The sequence below is a fragment of the Diadema setosum genome, chromosome 1 (genome assembly GCF_964275005.1).
Source record: "Diadema setosum chromosome 1, eeDiaSeto1, whole genome shotgun sequence".
Taxonomy (NCBI): Eukaryota; Metazoa; Echinodermata; class Echinoidea; order Diadematoida; family Diadematidae; genus Diadema; species Diadema setosum.
In genome coordinates, this window is record NC_092685.1 from 24,397,314 (window position 1) to 24,422,325 (window position 25,012).

At 37.9% G+C, this 25,012-nt stretch overlaps 1 protein-coding gene and 1 long non-coding RNA gene across 2 annotated transcripts; both read right to left on the bottom strand.

Annotated features, from left to right (window-relative positions):
• Nucleotides 1–1,252: 1,252 nt before the first annotated feature.
• On the bottom strand, nt 1,253–11,495 carry LOC140228709 (protein amnionless-like). The gene is made up of 12 exons (XM_072308988.1): nt 11,405–11,495; nt 10,427–10,542; nt 9,472–9,610; nt 8,837–9,030; nt 7,749–7,898; nt 6,919–7,015; nt 6,313–6,407; nt 5,313–5,466; nt 4,706–4,777; nt 4,108–4,201; nt 3,078–3,222; nt 1,253–2,304 (listed from the first exon to the last, which is right to left on the bottom strand). Exons 1-12 carry the CDS (start codon nt 11,436–11,438, stop codon nt 2,131–2,133), a joined length of 1,464 nt encoding a protein of 487 aa, XP_072165089.1. The 5' UTR covers nt 11,439–11,495; the 3' UTR covers nt 1,253–2,130.
• Nucleotides 11,496–16,359: 4,864 nt separating this feature from the next.
• Nucleotides 16,360–24,791, bottom strand: LOC140228716 (uncharacterized). Its single transcript, XR_011901252.1, has 3 exons — nt 24,683–24,791; nt 17,284–17,471; nt 16,360–16,502 (listed from the first exon to the last, which is right to left on the bottom strand). It is a non-coding gene; the product is annotated as an uncharacterized lncRNA (long non-coding RNA).
• Between the last annotated feature and the right edge of the window lie 221 nt (nt 24,792–25,012).

The window sequence follows — 25,012 nt, forward strand, 5'->3', positions numbered from 1 at the left end:
TTGTTGATTTTCTGGTAATAGAGCATTGGAATACATTACATGTACCAGTGGTGGTGAAATAAAGCCAACCCCTACATCACAGCTGTGCAGTGCATCTGACAGATACAAATACTCATCAAACATATGGTTCACAAATTGTATGTACTCTTCACTGTAAAGTGATCTTGATTTGATGACACCTCCCCCCCCCCCCCAAAAAAAATAAATAATAATAATAATTAATTAAATAAATAAATAACAGAGAAAGATGAACATATGAATTGTTCTAAATTACATGTACACATTACTTTCCATCATGAAATGGTGCTCATCAGAGCACTGAACAAAACACAAACACACACATACACAAATGTATGGAGACATGGATGCTGGCTGTTGATTTTGTTTCAGTTTTTGAGGTATTGTGTGTGCACAAACATGGGTATTTGTGCATGTGTGCGCACATTGGACAACAATACAGCGGAATAAAAATTTCTTTAATCAACAGCACGCAGATACTCCAACCCCAAGCACCTTCTGATCTGGAGATTCTCCCGCCCGAAACCCCTAGCAAACCGGAGACTCTAAGTTGATGCGTGCATGTCATTGAACCATTATGATTTTAATAGCGTACCAGTTAAGTCTTTGTAGTCTTGTACATGTCTTACCCAAAATATTGTCACAATGGCACATGTACATTTTGCATGTACATACTGCAAACTTCTGGAATCAACCTACACTCTGCCCGCCCCCTAAGAACAAAACAAAACAAAACAAAACAAGCATTAGCATGGCAGTTCTTAATCATGTGCTTTTGAATGAGCAAATAAACATCTACCCCACCCCATCCGCCCCCCCCCCCCCACCAAGAAAAAAAAGAATAAAATGTTGATCATGTGCTAGTTTGTATGTACGTGCAAATATGTGCAGTCATTTTGTGTAGAAGTGTGTGCATTCTACAGTGTGACATATCAGCAAATGCGTCGAGGAACCTTCATAACTCTCGCAGTCATACATTTACTTCATGGAGAGGAAATCTTCCATAATCAAAGTGCTCTCAGATTTGTCTACTGTGTGCCTTCATCTCGGATGGGCCAAAGCTTTGCTCCAGCAGGGTACATCAGTTCAAAACCATGAATACAAGAATTTTTTAAATGCCACAGACACCAAACTGACATCATAGTGCCCTGGCCCAGTGCACCAACTGCCACATCAACATTACTCTCTTTAATTTATGACATTCATGACTCCAAAAACTTTGATGCAAGCTAGTTTATTGTTAAAAATTCATGGAGTATAAAATGTTAATCGTATAAAAATGTACCAAGACACATATTAAAAGTACATTTACAGATAATATTTTCTTTTTCTTTCAGTCTCATTGATTGTACAAGATCATAAAAAGCATGCTGAAGGATGATTTCTAGCCATAGTATCAAAAGTTTGAATACAAGATTGGTCAAACAGGTTCCAGTACAATACTGTAACGTCAAGGGGATTCTAATCACTCTGAAAACACATACATTGTACATCAAAAGCATTTTCATATCCAATTATACACTAATGAAAAGGGAATGATGTAGCAGCACCTCGCAAAAGGCAATGCTTCTAATATCTAATGCCTCTATCACAGCATAACCTAGCAATTCATCCAATGACCAGTCATGGGAAAAAGTGATGTAACAATAACATATCTCGAAGAATATGAAAACTTTTGCATTTGGTCCTTGTCCTATAGGCCTACATGTACAATGTACATAAAAAATTCAATATGATGCAATTATCAATAGATTATTCTGTTCAAGTTAAGATTCTTTGTGATAAAAATCTTCTTTGTAATATGATGCACTAGATGCAAACCAAATTTATAAAAACTTGATGTGAAGAATTACCAAAATACCTCTCTGTATAGTTTTGCTTTAAAGGGTTTGGTTTAAATATGTATAAAAATAGAGGGCTCTCTTTCATTGACAAGCACACATTTTTTTTTTTCACGGCACACTTTCTGAATGCATAGACAAAGTACAGGTGTACTGTTAAACAACTCCTAGAAATTAACACACAATTTCTAGCACACAATCATATGAAGTCTAAACGCTAACGTGAATAAGTCCTGTTGTCCTGGAAACTGTCCGTCCTCTTGCCAGCCGTTCAGGCAATGGACTCTTCGTTATCGGGAGACATTGGATTGGAGAAGGCCTTGAGGTTGTCGTCTTCCTCCCACTTTGGACCCTCGTTAGCGCCCTTCTCTTCCACGACGTACCGCGGCTTGGCAGCCTCCACCGGCTCCACCTTCACCTCTGCTGGACTTGCATAGATGTTTTCCTGGAGGATGAGCAAGAGATGCTTGTTATGCTACATTCAAGAGTTACACAAACAATGTCACAAGACAAGTATCAGCATTAAACATGTCTCTATCACAAGTGAGTGGTTCAGACTCTTTTGAGACTCTCTGTACTTGTGATAATAATGAAAAGGATAGTGATAAGTTGGATATACCAGGATTTGAGCCTTGGGCATAATTGCGTTTGAATAAGAAACTGGAAATTTCACAACTTTATGTACAAACTATATGGCAAGTTGTGAGGGTATGACATGCTCACTTTGCCATTTGCATACATTTAAATTGACCGTTCAAGAACTGTTTCCTGAAAAATTTGCAAATCTTCAAAATGTCATAACTTCCTTATTTTTCACCTGATTTTGATAAAAATCTTACCGTTGAACTCGTAATATTTTACTCTTTCTTATCAGACTAACTTATATTTGGAGTGGATTTCCCCTTTAAAGGCCCCTAATAATAATTGGCACTTCTCTCCATCAAATAAAAGCATCAACACAACTTGGCTTCAACCATTCCATAAATGATTTCAGGGGGAGAACAAAACCTTTGTTGGTTGATATTTCCTATGAAAATTCTTATTAAGACCACACTGGACAGGATGCGATACGAGTATGACCTCTTCATCTCTTTCTCACATGTGACATCTACACCATCAGATCACCAATGCTGCTCATGCGTGTTTGACCGTGAACTATCAATCAGAGCTTGGTGTATCTATCCCCCTAAGTGAGCAAAGTCAGTTGGTTCCAGTTACCTTGGTGGTGGTGTACATGGGATTGTCGAAGCCCCTCAGCGAGGAGTCATAGGCTGGGTTGGAGATCTCCTGCATGAAGCCGGGAGGAAGGCTATGAGACATCTCAATGTCTGCATGGAGGGGCTCATCCTTGGCACCAAAGGAGCTGTTAAGAGGAAAATTAACAAGTGTAACAAAATGTCATGGCAACAGCATCAAAAATTGCTTCTCTCTGATAGCACTGAAAAATGTGATTATTTCGTTTTCTCATCAGTCAAGTCACTCAAAATTATATCCCCTCTCTTGTCTACATGATTACTATGGCTGTAGTCTTCTGTGCCTATTGGGATATGGAACCTCAATCCTATTCAGGCAACTCCCATTATAACATAGTCCTCAGGATCTCAATTTCATTGTAACTGAAGGGAATTTTGCACCATAGACTTTAGTGATAAAAATTTTGGGCCCTGAATTTTCACCATGTTGTATATATTTCCTATGGTATAGAGCACAATACCACACAGACAATGTCACTCCATTCATTTTCTTTTTCCTAAATCCTCACTCACATTTCAAAACTGGGAGAATTAAGGTATAATGGGTGAAGCTCTGGACCCTTACACAGGAGGACCAGTTATTCAAACCATATTGCATCATAAGAACAAATATATGGGCAATCACACTTGAATATAGCACAGAACTACTTTCAAAGACATACTTATAAGTTCTACTATAATGCCACTAAATCAGCACCCAATTGCTGCAGTTAAAAGAAAACGAAAGATCCTACAAGGCAACTCTCATTGGGGGAAAGAAGGGAAGAAAATAACAGAGCACAGAATATCTTCCATTACAGTGGACTCCCGTTATAACGAAGTCCTCGGGACCGGCAGTTTTCTTTCGTTATAACGAAATTTCGTTATAACCGAATGAATAAACAATAAAAATACATAGAGTTGATAATGTTGCGGCCCTAAAATTTATTTCGTTGTAACCGGAATTTCGTTATAACCGTGTTCGTTATAACGGGAGTGCACTGTATCAAACTTACTTTCTCCTCAAGTAGAAGAAGATGAGAGTGCTGAAGATGCAGACCACCACTACCAGGCCGATGATGATACCAGCAATACCCCCACCCGAGACTCCTGAGATATGATGGATGGGAATGATACGATCAATTATCCTATCATATGAGTTTACAGTTTCTGCATGTGCACAAGCAGTAATACTGGCTATCATATCCTGAAATGTAAAATTTCATCTTTTGAAGAAGACTCTTTTAGTCCATGGACCACTTAAAGATGTCATGAGCATTCAGATGTACATAATACAGGGGAAGATTTGAATTGTTTAGATCATCTACCTCACATTAATTACAAGTATATATTCACTGCAATCTCTCATTAATAATGAGCATATATTCACAGTGATCTTACATCAAGTATATATCCACTGCCTCATGAAAATGAATTTTTTTGGAAGTGCTGTTTTTTATATGCTTTGTCAATACTACTTCAATGAAAGGTGAGGGGCATCCTCACTCCTGGTATGTGCAACACAAATTAAATCATTACAATATGAGACTTTGAATCCCCCATAGACTTAACACAGGATGTATCAAGTTCCTGGACACTGAGGGTTTATCTCACCTCCAGACAGCCCTCCAGTCCCTTTCTCTGAACTCTGCATGTTGACATTACTGACACCATAGTCATCAGCATCTTTACAGAGGAGAAAAACAAAGGACAGAATATTCAGAGCCTTGACAAAAGATATGAAGGGGATTAATATCACCAGTAAAGTGGTGTAGACCCATGCTTTAAAAGTCCTGTATATATGCCACATATAGTGAGATGCATGCCCAACACAGAATATTGCTACCACAAAAAAAAAAGGAAGAAAAAAGGTCACCATTCATGACAATCAAAACAATATGAATACCAAAGCATGCAATGTATCTCTCTCTGTTTTCCATGCACCTGAAAATGGGCAATATGCAATATGGCAGGGCTCCACACTAACTTTAATTTTTGGTGGCCCAAAGGCAAACATCCGACCTTTTTTGGTGGCCCAATCAGGCCACCAAATTCTTCATTTCTGAAATTTTGGTGGCCCGCCATGCGTTTTTGGTGGCCCTGGGCCACCGGGCCACCGTTAGTGTTGAGCCCTGAATATGGGCTGCAAAAAATACAACAAAACCAATAAATATCCATCATTAACAAAACACGAAGAAGAAAAAAAAAAGAGACCACATACTTGTAAAAAGGTCGTTCTGGACGTCTTGAGCCAGACTGACGGCTGCCTGACCACTACTGCTCCCTGCATTGCTGTCGGTGAAGACCATCTGGATCTTGTTGCTTATGGTTTTCGACATGTACATGGAGACCTCCCCAGTGGCTTGGCGTTTCTTCTGATGGCCGCAAGGATCATGACAGACATAAAAAGGTCACATTCAGCATAATACATTCTACAACAAAGCAAAACATTTTTTTGTACTGTCCTGCCCTTTCCTTTGTACCCGGGTACTGCCAGTACAACTTCCACTTCACATATCGGGTGTATAGACGTCGTGTTCAGACATAATATATGTCACAGACTTCCATTCCCCAAACTATGTCACTATACAGGGGAACCTCACCATAGCAAATATTTACAAAAAATTGACATTTACCTTGTCATATCAAGTTTCTCAGGGTACAAAAACAAACAAATATAGAGAGTTGGGATCAAAATTATCACCTTGTATTTTAAGAGGGTTTTGTTATATCCAACCTTTTTATAACGACATTTCATCACACTAAATAAGCACTTCAAGTCCTTGTTATATAAAAATCTTGATAGTCGTGATATCTATTAAAAAATGTGTGACAAATGACAAACTCATCAAAAATCAATGAAAGGAGTCTAAACAATACACCCAATAAAGAAAAAAAAATATTCAAAAATATCTACAGATACTCTGGTTTGGCTAGAAAACCAACCAGAATATGACTGCGCGGAACGATGTGGAGTTTACTTCTTAGCCATGTCTGTGCCAGGGACTGTGGAGGCAATGTGCATAACTCTATGGGGTTCTCTGTACCAGTCAGCACTCAAAGTACACAATGAGTCCAGAGTATACTCGGGCAGGTGTCTATGGGAAATTGGTGTTGTAGCAAAATCAAACCGGCCTCAACGGGGGCTAATGCAATGAAAGGAACGGACTCCCTCTTGGTGCACAATGCAATCAAGTTGCAAAGCACACAACAAAACTCACCCTGGATGACCTCAAGCCAAACTTGGTCTCAATCTGGCTCTTTGTGGCTTCATAGTTAAAAGACTGAGGGTTGTAGTCCATAGTGATGAGAGCCCCTGAAATAGAAATTACATAATGTCGCATTACAGAGGAAGCACCACAAGCACTCGATCTGCATTCTAGGTCAACACGTTTGCTGAATTCATCAAATGTATGTCAGTGAAATTTGCTGAAATTATCATTCTGTTTCATCAAATGCTTCATGATCCTTACCTTCTTACTAGTTTCAGGCATTTTCACATCAGTTGCTTTTACTTTCGCTAGTCACATGTGACAAGATTTTTCCAGATAAAATAGAAGCTGCATGACACTTAAAGGTACTGCTTAGCAATGTTAAAAGTTTGTATAATCTAAGGTGTACAGTCTTAATACAAGCTACAAGTGTCTCTCATATCATCCAAGTCTGAAGCTATTAAAATCAGAGGTTAATGATAAATGCTAACATGCTTCTAAAAGTTAAGATCTGTCTGTGACTGGATTTACCAGACTAAGCACTTCCCATACATAGTAGTGCCAGAAGAAACAATTCACCACATGTATAATGGATTAGTGAAATTTAAAACTTACCACATAAAGGACAGCAACTTCCGGCTGGAGTGACCGCATTCCTGCACGCTATCGCTGGACAGCTGCCACTTCTTAACCCACATATCTTTGTCCGTACCTGAAAATAAAGGGTGAAATGTGTGTGTCATCACTTGAACACAGACGAAGACAGAGAGAGAGAGACACACACACAAACACACAGACAGACAGACACACAGGCACATGAATACACACACACACACACATACACACACACAAATAATGACGATAATTTCAAGCAATATTTCCATAAGCCATTCATTGGGAGATGTATTCCTCATGAAATCTTTGACAGATGTCTTGAAGATACTCTTGATTCCTGATTGTCAAAAATGTTTATATGAGGGCAAACACATGAAACTTTAGTGACCAATGGATTATCACAACTATGGCATTCCTGCAAAAGTAAAAGTGAAATTTTGAAGATCTCAATCTTCTTCCATGGTAAATTGCTCATAATCGTCTATCCATTTTCAATTACATGTTTCCTTTCACAGAAGAGATTATCTTGGGGGCAGATCTGAATCAAGCACATGCTAGCTCAGGACAGCTAAAAACACCCAGGTAGACAATGACAGTGGCCACAGCATGCAGTGAAAACATTACCTACAACGTAAATGGCAATGTCAATCACACTGTCAATGACAATGACACTGACAAAGTCAATACAAAATAAAACAAAAAATGTCAATCAGAGAGGCAATAACTGGCAATTTCTATGATGATGGCAATGTCATGTTGCCGCAATGATAGCGGCAACAAGGAAAGGCATGGCAATGCCAAGGACAAAAATTAAAGGCATGACCCTTTACCGGTTCCACATCGTTTCCACACTGGCATCCTGTCAGGTCCCCACACTGGGTGTTCTGAAGAGTAATGGTTGGGTTGTTGGAGAGAGAAAACTGCTGCTGGCCAGGTGGGGAGCTGATGAAACTGGCGAAGGAGCTAGTGGAAGAGTAATCCTGGGAGGAAACAAACAAACAAACAAAAGTTACAGGAGTAGGAAGATCATGTCATGCTCTAGCACTTAGCATTTGAATTCAAAGGAGACAACCCTCAATCCAACAGAAGAAGAACAAGAAATATCCTTTAAATTACTAACACAAAGATTTGCTACTAACCAAAACTTCATACAGTTCATTTCATTTCATTTAATTTCACTTTTATTTCATTTCCGGCCAAAGCATATAGTATGACAATTGCATATAAACAAATTTAACTTTGGCATATATCCAAATGAAATTTGAATACACGCCATTTGTTTACATGAAACAATAAACATACTTTAGTTGAAGAAATTCATGGACAAAATGTGACTGAATCATAACAAGGAAAGGGTCGGAAATGGAGGGGACTGGTAACTACAGTTACTGTTTTTGGTGTTACACTATAATCAATTGCTCAGATACCTAACTAAAGCTTAGTTGGCCTATTGCACTGACTATATCAATTCTGTCAAAGGTGGCACTGGTGACGCTCAGAATTTCACTTCTAGAAATCAATTCAAATCTGGGAGAAAAAAACGGTAAAACTATTACTACAATTTTCTAAACTGTCGTATTTACTTTTTTATATATATTTAAAGAAAATACCAGAGTCAAATATATTTCAGTTTTCACTCTTGTATGTTTCACTCTCTTGCTAATTAATGACCCCTTTTTGTCAATTTATGTGGCCGAAAAAGCCTGCAGTTTTGATCACGGTCAGAGGATATTAATTGTGACTTGGACAGATCTATGTGGATACATTATGTGGATACATCTCAGCTTACTCTCTGACTTTAGACAAAATCAGAAGGTAGCGTGATATCATCAGATGAGTGGCAGAAAGGAACAGTCAGAACAATTTATGCACCAAACCAAACTAGTCTTTCTGTCGCCAAAATCAAGCGATGACATACCACTCCAGAAAAGCTGACGGTGCCAATGGAGGTGCTGAGATCGACCCCGACGTAAAAGAGCTTGTCGGTGGGGAACACCACCCTGTCAAACTGGCATGGCACATTCTCTGTGTCCACCGGTATGGGACCCGACGGCCCCGCCCAGTTCACCGAGTCAAACCAATTCTCTGGAGTGTTGCCGGTGAACGTTTGCTCTGGTGGTTAAAGGGTACATACACACACAATATTTCAGGCACCGAGAAACATAATTACATTGCTTGACCTTACTTCTGCACATTTTGCTGAATTTCCTTGACAAAGAAAACAAATCTGGCGTAGCAGCTTCTGCAGGATTTTTTTCAAATCTAAAAAAGATAAAAAATCATAAAAGCAAACATAAAGATGAACAAAAACATGCCTAGAGATCTCCAAAACTTGTTTTAATCACATCACATCTTATAATAAAAATAAGAGAAGCAAGAAAGAGAGAAGATAAAAGAAAATGCACTTGAGTCTTATTCCCAGAACATATTTCAACAAATATGCTCAACCAATAAAATTTCAGAGAACTGCCATTTTATGCATACATTTTATTGTTCTTTCTTTACATTACAGTTATCACTGTCGTGGTAGTAATCCTATCTAATGCTCCATACCTTCTCCAACACACTCTGGATCTGCCTCGGAATCATCCGAAAATGCCAGTCGAAGGTAATTGTTCAGTACGAGGGCGCCATTCATTGGAAGTATAATCTCCCTAAGGGTTGTGTTGGTCTGCATGAAAACTGCACCCGTCTATAACAAACAATATACCAGATCAAATGTATTAACTTGCAACATACATTCTCTTGAATTTATGGTCACTCATCTATAAACACATGCACCAGTACTAATTAAGGTTCAAATATTGTTCATTGCATACATTATGTTCCATTTTCTGTATTGGTGCATCATCCTAAACAAAAATATGAGCTTCATCATGGAAATTCCCAGTTTATATCCATTTTCTTTACTATAAAGAGCATTTTTAAGATCATAGATCATATATAGTTAAAGTGAACAAAATCTGATCAGCAGATGGCCCATAAAAATAACCAAAAAAATCTGACTATCAATGAGAAAAAAAAAAAGAGGATGTGAGCAGAGAATTAAAACATCTTCAATGCAACACTCCATGAGGCTCTTTCCCACCTTGCTGAAGGAGAAAAAATGTCTGCACTTAATTGAAAAATGAGATACTATGCAAGAATTCTCATAAGCAACTAGTGATGATTAACTTTTAGATAAACTGGTTATAGGTTTTTCAGAGAATTATAATGTATCATCTGAGACACATGTTCATAATGACCTGCATAAAACCATCACTGTCACAAAGAAGCAACAATTTGTCTTTGCTCAATCAGGAGGAATTAAGAGCACTTTTTGAAGAAAAAAAAAAGTGAACTGTCACAGGCAGGAGGGCAACCAATGAAATTATTTTTTTTTTTCCATGATAGAATGTACCGTACATCTATTGTTGCCCTGCCATAAAGTTCCTGCATTAAAACAAAAACAATCAACAACTTTGGGGGGGGGGGGGGGGGAGGACATGAAAAAGTACACTAAACTCACAGATTCAGGAAATTTGATGGTGTCTGAAGCACAAGGCACTTTGCCGCTGGACCAGTTGTCAGGGTTTCCATAGTTAACATCCCGCTGCCAAGTCTTGGTGTCACACAAGCACACACCTAAAATTGGAGTTTTGGTTGGTTTGACAGTAAAAAGAGAATAGGCCAACATAATAATAATAATAAATAATAATAATAACAATAATAATAATAATAATAATAATAATAATAATAATGATAATAATAATAAAGGACATCTATATTGCGCAGCTACTATACAGACATTACAGAATAACATACATACAAGAAATTTAAACATAAAATACATTACTTCCAGAGATGACTTTTTAACCTGACATTCCATGGTAATAGTCCTCACCACAAGTAAGTTTAAAAACTTAATCCCAGTTTGAATGGGTCTACAAGTAAATAACATAACTCATACAGAGAACAGAATGAAAAAAGAAAAATGTGAATCATGAATAGTTTTGAAAATTAAGCCACCACTATTGTTTCATTCAGTTCAGGCAGCCTGTCCCCTTCGAAATTCACTTGAAGTAAAAGAGCCTTCACACAAACATCACTTACTAAATTTATATTATTCATGAATATCTCTGACAGAAATGTTCAAGAAACTTTTGCAGAATTACAGCGACATGTTTACATCCAAAGTATATATCTACTTGTATCATTATCAATATCATCACGAGTTATGGGATAGTGCAGAGTGGGAGAGAGCATGCATTCATGGCATTTGACACAAGTCATGCTCTTTCTACATGTTCTACCTGTGAACAGGTACCCGGCCGTGCGTGACCATCGACTACCCACTATAAATTGTGCACTGATCAAGAGACTTTGCAAGACTAGCTGTTCTTGATTTCCAAAATTCCATGACTCAAAATCTTCTTAGCCTTCGAAAATTCTCATGACCTAACATCAAATATCAAAACACAATCTTAATGGGATTTCATAATCTTACCGATGACTGTGGCGAATATGATCAGGACCTTCATTTCTTCTAATGTCCAGGAGTGTCCTTCTTCTGCTCTTCCACCCACTGAATTATCTGTTGTTTCGATTCCGCTTCAGGGGGCGGATTCTTGTAATACAAATACGTACGCAGGTTGTTACGGAATGGTGGTGGTAAGTGGTACGCCGTACCATGGTACTGGTGATGGTGTACATACAGAAGCCCCTTGCACAACTGGCCGCGGACAGGAGTTTTTTTTTTTTATGGTGTATGGATCAGGACAGAGCTGAAATGTATGGAAGCCTGTAAGGGACGTCGCAAACATCCCGCAATTTAAGTCGGAATTCACAAATAATTCACAAATAATTGTGAAATATTTGTGAATTTGTCTTAGATTTCACAAATAATATACAAGTATTTCACAAAAAATTGTGAATTTTTTCACAATTATTTGTGAATAAATTCAGAAATAAATCGGAAAAAATTTCACAACTATTTCACAAATATTTGTGAATACATTCACAATTTATAGCGCACTTCGTCGCGAATTTCGTCGCGAATTTTTTTCCAACAGCTTAGGCATTCGGCGGTTCGGTCCATGTTTCTGATCTTTGCTGGTACATTACACCTGTATAATTATGCTTCTAACAGAAACACATTAGTCGGTAGTCTCTCTCTCCCGCTCTCTCCCTCTCTCTCTCTCATACACTCACACACACACACACACACACATATACTTCTTTGTTTCTCTCCTCTCTCTTCCGGCATGACAGCGACTTAGTGTAGGGATTTGTTCAGGGTTTTTGTTTCGGATAAGTTAGGTTATAGGTCTTTTTGTCTTAGTTTCTTTGTTTCATCCATTTTCAATGTTTATCAGTCAATCGATCATATAAATTTCTTGTATTACATGTGGGGGAATGCCCCCTACAAGCTCAGCTTTTTAGCATTCCTCCCCATTTCCAAAATGTTTCTATATACCTACAAGTTTTCTGTAAATTTATCCTTTACTTTGTATAATGAAATGTATGCACTGTATTCAATTTTTGTAATATATCTATATGTTTTTGTTGGAAATGAAATATAAATGAAAGAAAAAAAAAACGGTAGAAGTGGTTAGAAATGTCCCTACCGGACTACAGACGAATCTCAGAATGTATCGAGAGATACAGTTTCTAGCCCAACCATAGTTTCATTCTATACTTTACAAGCAAGGAACTGTGAGATGTCTAGAATTCTATTTTTCTCATGAAGTCAGTGTAATTTCTTTTATTCCAGTCTACTCTACAATGACACCATTATGTATAGTCTAGTCTGTATCATTATACAAAGACAAATACACAGACATAAGTAAACGCACACACACACACACACACACATGCACAAATAAACCACCTCAAATACAGAACAAAAATCAGTGTGACTGCAAACACAGCATATTACACTTGTATGCACAATGAGTCCTGTCACAAAGACATACAACAAATCAGTCAATCCCTTAGAATTCGACACTGCATGAAAATCACATCATATAGATATCACTCTGGAAAAATAAAAATTATTTTGGCATCTTGCATTTAATATAACAGCTCAGCATTCTATGAACAATACACAAAAAAGGTATACAAGAATTCCACTGTTGATCAAGAATAATATAATTTGATATAACTGGTAAAACAAAACAAAACAGAGACATAGTAACACTGGCCACAGTCACACTTGATGGTATCAATGAAAGTGTATTTTTTTTTTAATGATGTAGCTTTCTGATTGCAATGAGATCACTTGTTGGAGTTTGTTTGATAGCATTTTTATTCCCCATTTCAAATCGATAAGAAACACACTGCTAGAACATTACATAAATCATACATGAATCAAGATTATTAAAAAATGAATGGAATGCCCACTTCAAATTCATTATTGTCATATGATTCCATTCTTTCATGGTGTCTAGTACTGTAGGCCCTACACTTAAAAGCTGAAAAAACATAAAAACATAAAAACATAAAAACTGATGTTTAACATGTATTGCACAAAAATAATACATATTTCATTCCATCCCCTTAATAATTTGAAACAATCAAATTGATTTTTTCAGTCAATATGTGCAGTAAATACTATTCACACTCAAACACCATTTACTCTCACCTTATTATGTTAACAATTAGCTACATACAACGTATCCACGCACGGTTTCATGACATTTGCTTCTGCAATAATTGCTCTCATGAAATGTCTGCACATGAAGCCAAATATTATTAACCCTAACCTTAATCCTAATCGTCGAATCAAACTAATTAAACCTAAATTCCTATCACAATTATCCGTAACCCTAACTCCTTGGAGAAAAAACAAACAAACTGCAGTAACTGTCGCAGTCAAATGTTGTATCGCTATCCATGCTTAATCTGTCAAATTACACAATAAACATATAAGCCCTAATTGCTCATAAAATTCACAAGCCTAACTGCATACTAAAATCATTAAGGAGATCAAACGTTATCTAATTTCACATCGAATAGATAAATACTTTCGATAACTTACTGGTACTATAAAATTTATTTTAATTCAAAGAATAACAAAAACAGCCTACGCAGTGTAAATGCATGTCAACCTTCGCTGACCCTCAATATTATCATCACCCGTGTAGCTAAACAAAAATCCTAATACGCCATACACCTCACAATTAGTCCCCATACTATCTTTCCCCATGCAGATTCTTTGGCATGCCCACAGAAAGACCCTCCAAACAAAATAGTCTGCTTTCGACCACACCTGTCAATAATCAGCAAAGTACCAAACATACATTGTAAAGGAAAGACACCTGAAATGCACCCTCCCCGAAACTGAGCACAGCCTGCATGCTTCCCTGCAATGTTTTCTTGTTGCTAATACAATTTGTAACTACACACATACCACAGAAATATGCAAGCTATAATTCTCCGTCAAAGGAAAAGTGCATTCCAGCATATCCCCCCTCCCAAACATGGTGTCACCCTAGCAACGCCTTACAGACACGGTCACATGTAGAACTAGAACTATCACTCAATGTGATTAATACCCCACCTAACACTGAGGAAGTTTGCTTAACTTTGTATGCTTTTTATTAAAGAAAAAAAAGTTACCATAGCAATGTATTGTTCAAAACTGAATTGTTCAACTATGGTCACATGTATCACATGCATCATAGTCAAGTGCTCAAAACCTGGGGAAGCAAGACAAGTAAATTGGCAGTTTCTGTGATTTTCATTAAACAAAAACACTGCTAACATGGCAACATAATGTTCAACATTAACAAAAATTGAAGTTCGCACAACTATATTATATACCATAGCCGTCACATGTGCCAAATTTCAAGTCAAATGCTCAAAAGCTGATGGAGTAACCTGAAATAACTTTATCCCATGACTTTCATTCAAAATATGCTGCTACCATGGCAACACATTATTCAACAATGATGAAATATTAAGTTTGTACATCTACGTACAAAAGCGGTCATATGTGCCAAATTTAAAACTACGTGTGTGTATATATCAATACTCAAAGACAAAGGTAGTTAGCTGAATCTACAATATTTTAGTGTGCTTTTTAGTGAAAAAATACCGTTACCATGGCAACGCATTGTTTAACAACGATGAAAGATTGAGTTTGCACACCTTTGTACTATAGCGGTCAAATGTGACAAATTTCAAGCTAAATGCTAAAAGACTGAGGGAGTCAGCTGAATCCGCATTATTTTTGTATGATTTTCATTAAGAATATGCTGGTACACGTACCATGGCAACACATTACCCAACAATGACGAAAGATTAAGTTTGCACATCTATGTACCATAGCGGTCACAAGTACCAAATTTCAAGCTAAGTGCTCAAAGACCTAAGGAGACATCTGATCCACATTATTTTTGTATGATTTTTCATTCAAAATACGCTGTTATCATAGCAACGCATGGTTCAACAATGACGAAAGATTACGTTTGCTTATTTACATACCATAGCAGTCACATGTGTCAAATTTCAAGTCATATGCTCAAAGACCGAGGGAGTTAGCAGAATCCATAATATTTTCGTATTCTTTTTAGTGGAAAATGCTGCTACCATGGAAATGCATTGTTCAACATCAGCAGAAGATGTGTTCTGCACATCTGCATACTGTAGTGGTCACATGTGCCAAAATTCAAGTCAATTGCTCAAAAACTCAGGGAGTTATAGGTCGATCAACCAACAATTTTTTTCATGATTGGTATAAAAAACTGCTGTTGCCATGGCAACAGATTTATTCACAAACAATCAAGAGTCTCCAGCACAACTACACATTACATTGATCAATCCAAAATTTCAACCGACCGTCTGACACTGACCGCATAACTGACCGCCCGACCACCTGACCTCAGAGTGATTCCTAGGGATATATACCCCTATACACACATTGTGTGGGTGGACGTACAATTACATCAGAGATAAAGAGGGACAAGATCACTACCAGGGTATTTCTTTGCCCATATAGTAACAAGCTTACCTGGAATAGCTGTTATTGCTATAGCTTACTTCCATTAGTTCTCTTTTGCAAACATATATTTGTTTTCTGCCTCCAATTCTCAAAGGAAAACCTGTCAGCATCTCCTTGGGCACTGCCTCGCAAGAAACTTCAGCACACCTTGTTATGTATTCAATATGCAGGCTTTTGATGACACAATGTAGACCTCTCCATCATGTGCCAAGTCCTCACTCACATTGCTAGCTATTTTCAGTTTCTCTTTACATTTTCCACCTCCAGGAAAGTAATTACTCGCACAATTTATTATGATTTCGCTATGCAGGCTTTAGATGACACTACGTGGGTTAATATCTCTATCAGGGATACATGTGTCAATACCTCACTTATCTCTAATTCTGTTTTTATTTTCTCTGTACATGTCACTATCTTATCTACATACATGGATTCATCTGAGTTTTACTTCACTTTCCTTGTGGAGTACAAGATGACAAGCCTGTGACCTATGCTGCCTGTCAGACTTTGATGGAAATATATCAAGAGGGCACATTGATGAGATGCCTGCTTCCAGTTGGTCAGTGTTCTCATCTTTGGTGGGTTTCAGCATTTGGATGATCTGAAAATAGATTTAATGGCTTTGAAGTTAAGTCTGGCTGGGCTGAGGAATTAATGGCTGTGAAATAAGATATATGTATCAACTACATACCTAACCAGTACATTTTTCTGCGCAATTTATAAAAAAAAAAAAAAAAAAAAAAAAAACACCTTACTTTTTCATAAGAAGTTGCAGGTTGTGAGATAGGGTATTGTGAGGTAGATACGTGACCAGGAGTCATAATATGGCTTATCACCACAACAGACAGGAATTTAGCTTAGCTCCAGGCTTATTATGCTCCTGTGCAGATTATCATCACAAATACAAGGATCAAATGCTTGGAAATTTGAAATGAAATAATGATTGATAATATTAACATTAACAATGCTACTATTTACAATAGCAGTGACAATAAACACAAAATGAAAGGCTGAAAAGGAGACATCCATACTTCTTTGAAATTGTAGTTATTGGCATCTTCATCGTTATCTGAAATGCACGTCATCTTGCCCTAACCTCAGTGTGGTATGTATGTCCAGAAAACTCATCAGATTAGCTCTGAACATTTCGTTCAGTGTTTAAGACTTATTTGATGTAAGTGATCCTCTAATGGTAGTCACACCATCAGAGTTTCTAAGTAGCATTCCATCACTGACATCAATAAAATGGCTCTATTCCTGAAAATAAAAATGAATTACTTTGTCCCTAACTCTTTTATGTTATATACATTCATGACTGCATTCTTGTTTTAAGTTTATGTAGATGTACATGTACAAAACAAAATGTTATGTTTTTTACTTACTCATACACTGTAGCTTCTCAAGGTGATAACTTGGTCAAGCATTTCATCACAAGTCTTCATTCTGTCCAGGTATGTCATGACCGCACCTCCCTGGTCTCTCCAAGGAAGTTCTTCAAAGAGACATGCTCTCCAGTCAAGAGCATTTCCTGAGTGTGCAGATCATCCACTTTCAGGTCATCCATTACCATCTGAGGGGGAAGAGTAGACCACAGACAACTTCTGTTATACAATGTATTGTGACATATACCCCCCCCCCCCAAAAAAAAAAAAAAATAATAAATAAATATCGAAAATATATATTTCCCTTTAAGAAGCACAGTACAGAAAGATTCATATATGTAATTCACGAGGAGACAGTCTATTCATAAAGAAGATTTAAGTTCTGTGTATGGCTACTGGCGTTAGGGCAATGAATGCTAAGAAGCTGTGGTACACACGTACTAGGCATAGCGCCCTCTGTAGTTCTTGTAACAGTTATTGACCTCCGACACTGTTATGAATGGATACAATGAAGTTGTTTACGACTTGATTTCCGGTTTGTCCCCGCGGACAAGTCGAGTACGCGCATTGGTTTATTGTGTGTGCGTGATTCCCAGTCAAGCCCCGCCCATTCTTTTTATTTGCATACGGAAGCTTTTCCGGCGTAAGACATCTCTTACGCAGTAACACGCAGTAGTGATTGGAATTATGAATGGAAAGTCACTCACCAGTAAACTCATTTGCATACTATAGTAGTGGGTGTGTCCACATTGTTTTGACCGGCAAATACGAATTGCGGTACCAGTAGCAGTGAAAGTAGTGGGTTAAGCCCAATACATTATGGAATATTGTGAAACATTTAGGAAGGAAAATAGTGATTAATGTAATAAAAGGTATCATATTCATCTGGGTATGATGTTCTAGTTTTTATCAATGCAAGTTTTATGGCTTAAAATTAGGAGAGTAAGTGGCATTTTTGATGTCAATTGAGTCTTGTGGGTATGTTAGACACAGAAGAAAACTGTCTGTAGAGTCGTACACAGAAGAGAACTGCTTGTAGAGTCAATGAACTTTGATAATAAGGACATGTATAAATGTATTGGAAATGAATTAACCAATCAGCATTACTAGGTTGTCTGAGGTATTACTTTCAACCAATTGGCACTGATTATGCAAATTAGATTTTGGTGACAGTGGATCTTGGGGTTTCGTATAAAAGGGTAGACAGGTGATGCTAAAGAACTTTTGCATCATTCTCCTTGCAAGAAACTTTCCTCTGCCACACCTAGCTCTTGACATCTTTCCAAGCTTCTTGTCCCCGCCCTTCCCAAGCTTCTCGTTCCAGTCCTTTTCAAGCTTCTTGTTCCAGTTGTTTCCAGTGTTGACACTCTTCAAGTAAGTTTATAGGAAGTATTTTAGAGAAGAAGTTAGGATATTTAGTTTTCTTCACAACCAAATCTTTGAAATCATTCTTCCCTTTTTGGTATCAAATTCTAAATTTACCTCTCAAACTAGGAATATAGACTACCTCATTCTGTTTTTATATGATTGCCAAATTCGATTTCAAACAAAGTGAAATATAATAATTTTATTTGATATAGCTTCTCAGTTAGAACAATTGCTAGTTCATATACAAGTGTACAATGTATGTGTCTGCTATTGTCCAACAAAGACACATTTTTACATGCAGTCATTGTAAAGAGATTACTGGACGAGGTGAAATAAGTACAAGTAATACAATTTTGGCCAAGTGATGAACACTTACAGTGACAACTACAAAATATTGTCACTACCAATTTGACTAGGGTCAGGTCGAGGATGGCAAGCTGACTGATAGTCATCTGTCACCCAAAGTTTTACAGTCTAGCCTCCACCAGTTCTCTCTATATGACAAGTAGATAATAAGACACTCAAAGAGTCTAGGACATGTCGATTTACGAATGCATTTATTCTTTCATTTGTCTCATTAACATTTGCAATGATAGGTAAGAGTACAATGGTGATAGGGAAGGAGAACAGGGTCTGGGACCCTGGCTTAAGTATTTGCCACTCCTAAACGGATGATAACAGTTAAAACGGACTAAGAACAATTGAAAGGATTAGGAACACTTAAACAAATTACAACAGTTGTCACTATGGCAAATGTTACTGACCAGGAACACCATAGATATTAAGAACCTTTGCAAGTGTTGCACTTGTTAGTGAAAGTTGCCAGATGTTATTGAAATTGATGAGATAAGTTTTGGATTGTGGATAATGATTCTACTGGTATAAGTATGTCCCATTTAAATTGGCATTTATCATCGATTTCCCATTATCGATAACCCATTATCGATGTGTCACTATAAATGCTCTTATAAGCATGTCCCATTAAATTGCCATTTATTATCGATGTCCCATTATCGATGTGTCACTATAAATGCCCTTATAACCATATAAGCATAGTGGTTTTTCAAAGCAGTGAAGTTTACTGATGTCACTTGACAGTAGCCAGGTTATCCCCCCCCCCCCCCCCTTTCACAACGGGACTGGAGCGAACAATCCCGAATAGGGAACGTTCAAGTAGCCACTGAGATGAAGGTTGGAGTGCAGTTGCATTTGATCAGATGAAATGGGTACCCCTGCAATTGCAATCCCGAACAGGGAAAGTGAACATTGTCTGATTTAATTCCTGAACAAGGAAAATGCCGACACCGACAGTCGCAATAGTAACAATCTTGAATAAAGAAAGTTACATGTGTCACTTCATCAGAAGTATACAGTATACAGCCCCGAGGAACATCCCCCCCCCCCCCTCCCCCTTGTGACTGAGGCGCTGTCTTGTTGACACTTGACACTGCGGCAAATGTAATTGTTACTGACACTTGTTACGACAAGTGTTGTTATTGTGATGTCACTGAATATAACTACAGTTAATAGGAGAGATTTCATAGTCAGGTGTGAAAAGTTGGTAGATCACAGAAAGCAAGGGACGAGTGACAAGTAGTGTCGACAAACTTGTTACTAATAGTGAAACTTTTCTAGGTGTGATTTCTTTTACCGGCATTATTTTCTGGAAGTTTACGGAATATTAAACTTGAGACCAGATAGATGGAAGTGTTGAAAGCAAGTGCTGGTTAAGCACTAGTATGTAGTACCAAGTAACATGTACACCGACAGAGTGAGTGACATGTGAACAAAGTACTAGGGCCGGTGGCATTTATAGTGGAATCCTGGAAGGGTGGATTGAGTGGAATAGTGGGTTTATCCCAGAGAAAGATTCAAGGGTAATATGGCCAATTACCAGACTGAGTGATACTGATATGGAGATTGTTAACGAAGGTGGGAAGCCTTAACGCAAGATCTCATCCTAGGAAATGTTAGTGGAAAGATAAGACCCACAAGCGAGATAACTTGTGTGGAGTGAAGATCTACAGTGACTCTAATAAAACCTTGACTTATGTAAATCAGTTGGCCATTGTTTATTTGACGGTTATGCTAGGCATTGATTTTAAAGCCCCCCCCCCCCCTTTTTAGTAACGACCCAGTTTTGAATGATAATATGTAGTGTGTGCACATACACGACATGTGTAATTTTTGCTCAGACTCAGATATGCTCAGACTAGATTTTGAAGGTTGATAGTATAAACTATAAATTGCAAGTGAAGGTGTATTTGCCTATGAGTTACAAGTGTAACTGCCTGCAATATAATTTCAATTATGAATCTGAGTAAGTGTTGTTCTAGATCAGATGTGAACAATATGAATACAGCCAGTGTGACAGCTGTATCTTTTGCTGTGAATGGAACGGAATAGAATGAATCCGTCATGTAATAAACTGGTTTTCAAATGTATTTGACAGCTTTCTTCGATTCTTCTTTGTTGAAGTGTATACCATACCATAGCTTACCCAAGGCAGAGGAATAAGTAAGTGTAGGAGACTTATTTACAGTGACAAGTGTCTTGGCATGTGTAGTGGCAACAGTAGTAGTGTTGGTGAGTGTAGTGGCTAATGTGGGATGCATGTGATGTGACAAGTGACATTGCAAGTGTGAATGCTATAGCAGGCTATACTTCCACTGTGGTGATGGCAAGTGAGGTGGCATGTGATACACGATAGGCATACACACACACTAGCAGGCTCTACTTTAACATGTGAGATGACAAGTGTCGTTGCAGGTGTGAATGCTAGTGAGGTGGCATGTGACACACAATACGCATACATTAGCAGGCAAACTCAAGTTAGCTTGTAATCACAGTATTGCTATTGGACCTAGTAAATACGGGCCATGGGAGCTTGTTAGATCGTTTCTAGATATATCTTCTTTCTTTCTGTTTTCGTAGCATAATTAATAGTAAGGCAGTGCATAGTTCGTCAACAGCGGACTTCTTACCTGTCATCGAATGACCCTTCGGTAAAGATATGATTCACGACTACCAGAGATAGAATGTGAGACTAGTGAAGTATGGAGTCTTGGTTGCCTGGATTGCTGGCTGTACCTAATTGTGGTTGTTGTGTATGGGCACAAAGCTGGCCATGGTTGACCGAGTGGTGGCAGCGTTACCAAGAGGTTTATGAGTACTAGTAGTGAGAGGGTCTCGCGTTACAGTATGATAAGTCTTTATACAGATTAGTTTGCATTCACTGGCAGGATTATGAATAGATTATATGTGTGTTAGTTAAATAGTTCAATTTAACTAACACACACAGTTCAGGGATTCAATAACTGTCATCACACACTAATGATTGATGATAGGAGGCATTTGATAGAATGAAATTTCGCATCACATGCTATAAAAGAAAACTGACTGACAATTTGTGATGCCCACAGAAAAAGAAAAGCATGTTTGAATAAAGTTGCACAATATACAGTGTAGGTGGGTGTCATCTACTTCTCCACATCTCAACTTCAGGCTTTCAAGGGTGTGTACAGTTCTGGTTGAGGTGAGGATTTAGTTTTTAACGTTTTGCGAGATATTCAGAAACCACTCTATGAGATGTCAAAGAGCATGCGATTCTAAGGGGTATCAAAAGTTTATTTGACGGAAATCGGTTTTGAAATGGCTGAGATATCCAAAAACAAGGTGAAACATCCATCTCATCTTCGTAATGATATCTAAGACACAGAAATTCATTGCTTGAATGATGTCGAAAAATGCTCGGACCCAAGGGTTGGCAAAGTATTTTTTCATTTTTAAAGATTATTACTTCAGCTCATTTAGTGGTGACCACTGTTCAAATGAATATGTTATGTTATGTAATGTTATGTTATGTCATGTTATGTTGTGTTATGTCATTTTATGTCATTTTGACCTAAAAACGAAACCACAAACATTCAACCACATGACCATTATGTCAAAAGTTCCTTAGAGTTATACAGGTAGCCTACCCCTACACATTTGTCATACTGGTACTACTTTAAACTCCTGCCCCCTACCCTAGTTAGCTATAGCATGGACATTAATTTTGTTAAATTCACTGACTGTTCATGGCAAAAGTTCCTCAGAACATCCACTGTATAATAATATCGGCCCTCCCCCCTAATAAAAAACCCACACATTTTAATATTTTGTCACACCAATACCACTCTATACAGTTCTCTAACCTCGTAGCTAATGTACAGATGCAGGCTTTCAGCACCAGTGCACTTGCTATTGTAAACATGACTGTGTGCATTATACTACCTGTATGCCTCTGTGTGTAACACGATAAGCTAACAAGGGTATGGCATAGTAGTGAAGAGCAGTTTGGCAAAATTTGTCGTGGGTGAATTTTTTTCGCTGTTGCATACTTGCGAGATCATGGAAATTCCTAGATTCTATTTTCCCCCCATTTTCCTCACTTTGATATAAACGGATCTGTTCCTGTTACTGATCTGAAGCTGCCACGGAATATCATCGTCTTAACCACGGGGCACTCCTTGTACACAGACTTGTATATGCTTCATGTTCAGGCTGGTCGCAATTAATCAAGTACTAAGCAGAACCTACTTACAATGTATGCACATTTGCTGGCATTATAATATACTGTAGGGGGCCTAGTCATGTACAGATTCTTTTTATTAAATTATAGGACACACACCAGTACTGACTACTACAAATGTAGACTAATGATTGTATCCATGGTAATGTTTAGTATCTTTAAGAATGAGACGTCACTAGACAGTAGCCTGATCAGAAGCCGTGCGCCAGCAGCTACACTTGTGTGTACACAGTGTCAGGGCTGTGCATAGACGCTACACTGTAAGAGTAAGCTTTAGTAACGTATCACCCGTATACAACACGGTACTAGAATGTAGCTTTTGAATACGATTAGTCGATTGCCCATCACATGACATTTAGTAACAGTAAAACTTTAAAAAGTTCCATCGCTCGCTCTGGCTATCAGCCGTGCATCTTTGTTTGAGCAAAAATGGATGGCCCACTGATGGCTGATGTCACCATTTTCCATTGACTTTTGTGTTAAACTCACAATTGACTCGAAGTTTTTGTTCCATTGCACAGCTCTGATGTCACAATTAAGTTATAAACAAGCATTTCCCGTGTGTAATTACGTACAAGCGCGCTCATAAACAAGCACTAGCTCGTAGATCTTTTGTCCCTCATTTTTTTACACGACTTCAACCGATCAGCTTCGTGTACAAAGATACAGTACACGGTGACTGCAGCTGTGCAGCTGCTCATCTTTCATGGAAAATGGTTGCCATTTCTGTGTAAATTCAAGAATCTACGTGTGGACCACATCTGTTGACGTTTGATGTGTTGTACGTTAAACAAAAAGATCTATCCCTCTTGTATGATCTTTACTCATGCAATGGCACATGAATTTGCACTCGGTGAAACTGAAAGATGAGGCGCGCACCCATTGCAACTTGGCTTCGCCTCGTCAAATAGAGCGCGTCTGTCTTTCACCTCGTGCGAAATCTTGCATCGCACTCATGACCATTCACTATTTATGTAGAGAGTGGTTTTACATGTATTCTACTAATGTTAGACAGTGATACAAATTAAATAAACTAGACGTAACATTAGTATTATGCCTGAAGAGTCTGCAAACTGGGACGATTGCAATTAGATCTAAATTTTAACGTTTAATGTTTAACGTTACTAAAATTAAAAATTTATAGCTGAATACCAGTAGGGTCCTACTGACAACTAGAATCTATTATTTTACTGTTATATTTTGAAAGTTTGTATATTACATCTAAGCTAATTAGCTTATACCAATCGAGTATTATGGGGCTTCAATTCCCTGTTCCTTGACTTTGACAAGACAAGTAAAGTTGGGGGATTCTGGCTAGCCAGATCGTTATCGGCCTACACCATGCACCAACACTCGGCAACAGTACACGAAAAGCTATGATTGGTACTAACATCACAGTCTACACGTAACAACATTCATCCACCATAATGTCGGTGTGCAGTGAAAGCGGATTCATACCTGTGAAATACTCCTTTCTCACATTTTTCGTCAACATAACGACACGTACAGTTGATGAATTAGCAGCTAATATGAATTCCTCCTTCCGTCGAGTATTGTTGCGTCCTTCCGTCGACTGTCGAACAGATTCGTCTAGTTACGTACGTACATTCGACGTGAATAATACCATACCCCTCAGGACAGTAAAAGAAATTCGCGATAAATATGGGAGGATTTCGCAATAAGTTGTGAAGTATTTGTGAAAAATTTGTGAAATATTTGTGAATATTTTGCGAATTTATTGCGAAAGAATTGTGAAATATTTGTGAATCTTGTGCAAAGAGGAATTTT